This window comes from Balaenoptera acutorostrata, chromosome 13 (genome assembly GCF_949987535.1).
Source record: "Balaenoptera acutorostrata chromosome 13, mBalAcu1.1, whole genome shotgun sequence".
NCBI lineage: Eukaryota > Metazoa > Chordata > Mammalia > Artiodactyla > Balaenopteridae > Balaenoptera > Balaenoptera acutorostrata.
Window position 1 is genome coordinate 68,153,778 of NC_080076.1, and position 7,256 is coordinate 68,161,033.

At 49.0% G+C, this 7,256-nt stretch overlaps 1 gene segment (V, D, J or C); it reads right to left on the reverse strand.

Moving 5' to 3' along the window:
• Positions 1 to 5,216: 5,216 nt before the first annotated feature.
• LOC103010464 (immunoglobulin lambda variable 2-18-like) lies at positions 5,217 to 5,802 on the reverse strand. The segment is given in 2 exon segments: positions 5,217 to 5,616; positions 5,733 to 5,802. Coding segments are annotated over 2 exon segments (402 nt in total).
• Positions 5,803 to 7,256: the final 1,454 nt, after the last annotated feature.

Here is a 7,256-nt window from a genome sequence, read left to right on the forward strand (position 1 = left end):
CCCAGCCCTAGGCCTGCTCCCCCAGACCTCTCTTATCCCCTAACCCCTCGGAGGAGGGAGGGACCTCCATGCAAATCAGCTTCCTGCACCTGCCCCTCCTCCCCCCCTCTGCTCACCCCCTCTGACACGGTTTGTTCCAGATTCTTCTGCATCCCTGGACAGCAGAGATTACTGGAGAATCAACTCCTTCACATGGTGTGTGAGGACAGACCGAGTCCATGACAGGATGTGGGAAAGGAATCCAGCGCGGGATTTCCTGTCTCTCCTGGTGTGAGAGTCATCGTGCTTCCTGGGGGAGGAATCCCAGAAGGTCCCCTCTGTGCTCTTGGGACAAAGGAGAGGCCCTGAGCCCAGGCAGCTGAAGGATCCATCTGCCCCACTTGTCGGGAGTCAGAGGCAGAGCTGGGCACCAGAATTCCCTCAACTCCTTTTTGAAAAAAATTTTATTGAAGGGACTTCCTTGGCGGTCCAGTGGTTAAGGCTCTGCGCTTCCGCTGCAGGGGGTGTGGGTTTGATCCCTGGTCGGGGGACTGAGATTCTGCGTGCAGCGCAGCATGGCCAAAAAATTAAAAAAGAAAGAAAAAGGAAAAAAAGAAAATACAAACAAAAATTTTATTGAAGTATAGTTGAATTACAATGTTGTGTGAATTTCTGCTGTACAGCAAAGTGACAGGTATACATTTATATATACACTCTTTTTTGTATTCTTTTCCATTATGGTTTATCACAGGATATTGAGTACAGTTCCCTGTGCTATACCGTGGAAGCTTGTTGTCTATCCATGCTATGTATAGTAGTTTGTATCTCCTGATCCCAAGCTCCCAATCCATTCCTCCCCCAGACAGAGCTCCCTCTTTTCCCCCTCAGTTGGGAGGGTCCTCATGTTCCCCTCCAGCTTCTGTCTCTGCAGTGCTCTGAGTCTGAGGCCCGAGTTTTCCCCCTCAGTTGAGAGGGTCCTCATGTTCCCCTCCAGCCTCTGTCTCTGCAGTGCTCTGAGTCTGAGGCCCGAGACTGAGCCCTGGGCAATTTATTAGCACTTTTGAAGATGATTTGTTGGTGTACAAATGCATTGGGACATAACAAGTGTTCCATGGGGAGCCCCTCTTGAAACTTCATACAGGACAGTATAAGCCACAGGTACCTTCCCCAAATCCTGACCCTTGCTGCCCCCTGGTGGCTGAAAATGGTGCCAACCAAGCCTCAGGAACCTGAGGGACAGAAAACAACCCAGTTCCCAGGCGGGCCACTGTGCAGCTCATTGCAGGACGTGTCCCAAGAGCAGGTCCAAGTTTGTGTAAATGAACTGACATGGAAAGCACAGTTCACAAAAAGCTGGATGGAATTAACCACCTGTACTCAACTGGGCAGAGAATCTGATTAAACCAAAATGCCAACATAGGATTTAGACACGACCTGTAGTTTCACCACATAATACTGGCCACACCAGGATACACTGAAATCACTGGGCATAAGGAAAACCAGAACATCTCAACTGTATGGAAGGGAAAGTTAACAGAGCGTGTCTCACATATCTGCTGGATTTATGTCACAAAGATGTTCAACCAGTTTGTTAAAAATAATGCAAGAAATAAGGACAGAACCTCCTGAAGTCAATAGAGAGATAGAAAGTCTCAGCCAATATATGGGAGAAAAATCTAAAAAAGAGTGATATATGTATAACTGATTCACTTTGCTGTATAGCAGTAACTAACAAAAGAGTGTAAATCTACTATATTCCAATAAAATTTTTTTAAAAAAAGAAAGTCTCAGCCAAGCAATAGAAGGTGGAATAAAACAGACAGTGAACCTACTACAGGGAAAACAACAGCAGACGGTATTAATGACAGACAGAGCATTGGATAATGAAAGATTTCTGACTCAAAGTCATTGCAATGGAAACAGTTCCATATCCAACACAGAGGGGGAAAATGAATTTAAAAGAATGAAAAAGTATCCACGAGTTGTGGGACTTCAATTGACCTAATACACAAATAATTGGAGTTCCCAAAGGAGAGGAGACAGAGAGGCACAGAGAAACCCTCATATCCGGAAACTCAACAAACCCCAGCGTCCTGAAATGTGAAGGCAATCACATCTAGTTTCATTGTAACGAAATTTTCATGTGTGGATAGTTTTTGAGACCCTTCTTCAGGTGGATTGACTATTGATACGTTAGGAAAATGTCAGCTAAAGAAATAGTTCTGGGACTTGCCAGGTGGGCCAGTGGTTCAGACGTCGTGCTTCCAATGCAGGGGGCACGGGTTTATTCAATCCCTGGTCGGGAAACTAAGCACCCACATGGCGCGCAGTGCGGTCAAAAAAAAAAAAAAAAAAACCAGTTCCCTGCGGATTCTACCACAATGTTTCTCCCTCTCTCTCCCTCTCCCCAATCTCACAACACAAACGCCCGTCCCAGAGTTCTTCACTCTGGTTATTATGGGTGACGTGGAATGAATGCACAACTATGATTGTTTCTTTTAAACCCAAGTCAAACAATACTGATAGTCAGAGTCATATATCAGAGTTCAGGAACAGTCCAGAAAAGCACAAATATGGAAGCCAAGAGGCATGTCGACAAGTGTTTACTGACTTTTTCCTGAGAAAGGCCAGTCCCAGGTCTGCAGTGGTGCTAAGTAGACCTGTCATTCCTTAGGTCGTGATCAGTGGTGAGTATGGCTATGATGAGCTGAGATAACTTAACAATTGTAATGAGTGTGAGTCCTTACAGAAGCAGGTAGACCTCCACATTCTCTCTCCTCTTAGTCATGAAGCTGGTAGACCACTGCCCACTAACCCCTGTGCACAGATTTGTTCTAGGGAAAGGGTAAACCACATGTCCTGGATAAGGGGGCATGGCAGAGCTGACTCTGTGGGGATCAGGAGGAGAAGCCTGTGTGCCTCCAGAGTTTTGTAGCCTCTGCCCACCTCTCTGGAATGGCCATCTCCCATGGAGGCCTTTCTCTAATGGGCAACTGGCAGAAATATTCACCTACAAGGAAGCTGACATCATCCAGGTGCTGACATACCTGACACCATCCTATAAGGTTGGATGCGTGTCGCCCGGATTCTGATTTGTACTTTATGTCTGGACTAGGCTTGTCTTGACATGATCCATTTTCTAGGGTCTTGATCAGCCAGGAACAATCTCTCTCGCTTCCTCCCAGTGAAGTGATCTCAGACAGCTCCTGGAGTCCACGTCCCGCTGAATAGCAGGAAATGTGGGACAGCTGATCCCCTGACAATATTCCCCTTAGAGATGCAGGACCCACCCACATCCCACAAGGCCAGATGCCTGACTCTAGGGTTCCTTGTCTTTCCTTTGGGACCCTGTCTGCCGTCTTCAGGACAGGCTCCAGGAAATCCAGGGAAGCTCCGCCCAGGACCAAGCTGAGCCTCTGTCAGGGTCCATGTCTCTTGGGGCCTCACCTGTAGACATACTACCCTTTCCTCACTCAGCGGGTTGGACGCTTGTACCCACTGTTTCAAACTATGTTGTTTGGGGGATGCATACCCAGGAAGACTGGGGCAGGAATGTAAAGAAAGGCCATGGAATGATTAACCCTGAAGTCAGCAAACCAGCTAATCGGGGAGTGGGGTAGACAGATGTGTTTGGGGTGTAGATTTCATCTGGGGTTATGTGGTTTCTGTTTATTATTCCTCCTTAAATTGTGAGTGTGCATTTCACACATTCTTCTTCAGGAATGCTGCATTTCAAAATAAAAGGAATTGTGCAAAATACACTGAAAGAGACATGACTACTTTTCCTCTCCTTAGCTACATAGACCAGGACTCAGACATGGAGGAAATTTTCATGAGAAACTGCAAGTATAAGGTGAAAACCTACTCTTGAAGCCTTGGATGTGGTAGAAACACTCACCTGGAATCTTTGAACAAAGAAAGTGGGAATAAAAAGACAGAGCCAGTATCGGAACAAAGACCTTCTCAGGCTGTTTGATGCAGCTGAGACCCTGCCCCCTCCCTGCCCATCCAGCTCGTCCAGGACACATGCAAACAACACTTAGAGTGAAGGGGAGATGCCCCCACCAGGGATCCTTGGGAGGCTCTGAGAAGGAGAGAAGATGAAGCCTTGACTGCCTCCTGAAGACGTCCCTGAGGGGAATGTCGTGTTTTTATTTCATCTCGTGAAGTGAGGTGAACCTAGAATTTTCATTCCCTAGACCCCAAAAGGATCACTCTGTAGTGGGTTGTGACAGGAGAGAGAAAAAATGAATGTGGATCTGTGAATTGATTACTTGATCCATCAGATGAAGTACATCCTTATAATGCAGTATTATTCGGCTGTAAGAAGGGGGAAGTAGTGAATATGCTTCCACAGGAATGAGCCTTGAAACATCAGGATATGTGGGGGGATTCTGGCACAAATGTCCAAGGGAGACAGGGAGGGACTGCAGGTGGATGAGGTGTGTCTTGAGGGGCAGGAAGCATCTGGACTCTGGAGTGATCATGGACTAACTTGTCAATACATTAAAAACCCTGATTCTACACCTTAAATGATGACTGTGATTTCATGTGAACTCTGTCTAAAAGAAATGTATTAAGCCTTAGATGCTGATGGATGAAACCTATTCCCAGTGGTTCAGAAAATGAATGTTTTGGGGCTTCCATGGTGGCGCAGTGGTTGAGAATCTGCCTGCCAATGCAGGGGACACGGGTTCGAGCCCTGGTCTGGGAAGATCCCACATGCCGCAGAACAGCTGGGCCCGTGAGCCACAATTACTGAGCCTGAGCGTCTGGAGCCTGTGCTCCGCGACAGGAGAGGCTGTGACAGTGAGAGGCCTGCGCACCGCGATGAAGAGTGGCCCACGCTTGCCACAACTAGAGAAAGCCCTCGCACAGAAACGAAGACCCAAGACAGCCATAAATAAATAAATAAATAAATAAAATTAAAAAAAAAAAAAAAAAAAGAAAATGAATGTTTTGTTTACATGTGTGGGTGTGTTGAGTATGTATATTTATGGATGTTTATATATGTATACACATCCAAGTACATACATACACACACACACACACACACACACACACATATATATATAGGCAGAGAGAGAAAATGAGAGATAAGCTGACATAATGGAAAGTGAAGATGACAATCGTTAAAAATGATGGATCTGGGAAAAAGGTATGAAGCAGTTCTTTATGAAATCTTCAAATTCATTTAAGTTTGTAATTATTGGCAAATAAAATAATAACAAACAAGCAACAAATGAAAGCCTGTATTTAAGAGTGAAGGGGCTGGAGGGAGCTAAAGGGAGGTTTTGGTCTCACTTCCCCATGACCTTGGACCACTGTGCAAAGTGCTACTACTTGTATATGAGCTGCAGTAATCATCAGCCTCGTCCTCAGCCTGGAGCCCAGAGATGGTCAGGGAGGCCGTGTTCCCAGACTTGGAGCCAGAGAAGCGAACAGGGATCCCTGAGGGTCGTTTATTGACCTCATAAATCAAGATTTTGGGGGCCATGCCTGGGCGCTGTTGGTACCAGCCTGCATCGTTATATGTCCCGACGTCACTGCTGGTTCCAGCACAGGAGATGGTGACCGTCTGTCCCGGATTCCCGGACACTGAGGGAGGCTGAGTCAGGGCAGACTGGGCCCAGGACCCTGCAAAGAGGAGAAACACACTCTGGTCAGTTCCATGTGGGGCCCCGGTCACCCTGAGGACAAAGACGCAAAGGATCAGTCAGATGTCCATGGGGTCCCTTCCCTGGAGGCGTCACCTGTGCCCTGAGTGAGGAGGGTGACAAGGAGCAGAGCCCAGGCCATGGTGGAGACGCCCCAGACGCTGCCTTCTGAGCCCCCAGCCCTGGGCCTGCTCCCCCAGACCTCTCTTATCCCCTCCCCGCTCAGAGGAGGGAGGGACCTCCATGCAGATCTGCTCCCTGCACCTGCCTGTCCTCACCACCTCTGCTCTAGCCCTTGACTCTGGGAACGTCTGCGTCCCTGGACAGCAGAGCTGCCTGAGAGATTAAAACAGGTTATCATGTATTTTCTGATTCAGGACAGACTGAGAAGGTGACAGAGGCCAGGACCCGGAGCCCAGCTGGCTGTGTCCTCTCCTCCTGTGGGGGGTCGTGGTGGATGCAGAGGGAAGCAAGAAGTCCCCTCCTTCTGCTGGGACAAGGGGAGCAGGGCATCTATGCTGGGGAGGAGAGGACATCCCGTGACCCCTCTTCCAGGGACTCAGGCAGAGCCGGGGACCCTCTCCTTGTCCCTCATGCCCTCCCCAGTCCCCTAGGCTAAGGTGCTCAGGCATCACTCTCTCCGCTGCTCTGTGGTAGTTTGAGGTTGGAGATGCTCCCTGGCATGTCCACTACAGGAATTATGGGATATAGTAGATATCGGACACCCCTCCCTCGTGACCTCCTTAGGCCTGGCTCAGAAGCAGCTGCTGAGATTTTGAACAGGACGGAATGACAACACAGACAACCTCCCCCAGATCCGGGCCCTGCTGCCCCCCGGTGGCCTCAGTGGTGAGAGCTGAGCCCAGGGAGATAGCTGAGTTGGGCTGGACACCCAGGTCTCCCCCTCCCCAGCTCAGTGCTAGGCCCGCATCCCTTCAGACAAGCCTCACCTTCCCTCGACTTCCTCCAGAATGAGGTACGTGACCTGCAAAATCAGGAGGCCCAGATGCCCCCCTCAGGGTCACCTTGCTCGTCCCAGGAGGGCCTTGTCACAGGGTTAGTGACGGGGGATGGAAGTGGGCTCAGGACCGAGGGAACCTGAAATATAAGTTAATCCTATTTCGTTAAGGATGCGGATGAGAGAAACAGGCCCCCAAGAAATGCCTGAATCCTCAAATATAGAAAAAAGGATAATGTGAGACACAGAGAGAGCTCCGTCCAGATGGAGAATGACCCAGGGAATCAAGGGGGAGATTCTGGGGCTGAGGCTCTGGAGGAGGGACCGGGTCAGGAGGGGCCTGGGGGTCCAGCTCTGGGTCCTATCCTCGGGGATGGGGGTCATGGGGACACAGACTTTCCCTGTCTTCCCCTTTGTGCCTTTGAGACGCCCTCACCTCAGAGCCTGGCACCTTCCTGAGGTAAAAGCTCTTCATCACAGACACGCTTCCCCAAGGGTGTTTTTCCAGAAACAGATGAGTTTGCAGTAAATATTACACTCAGGATGACGGGTCCTTTCTGGATGGAAATGGACATGACCCCTCGGGCAATGGACTAGGAGTTTATGAAACACAAATACTTTGATGAAGGTTTTTAGTGTCACTGTTCGTATCACACGACCAC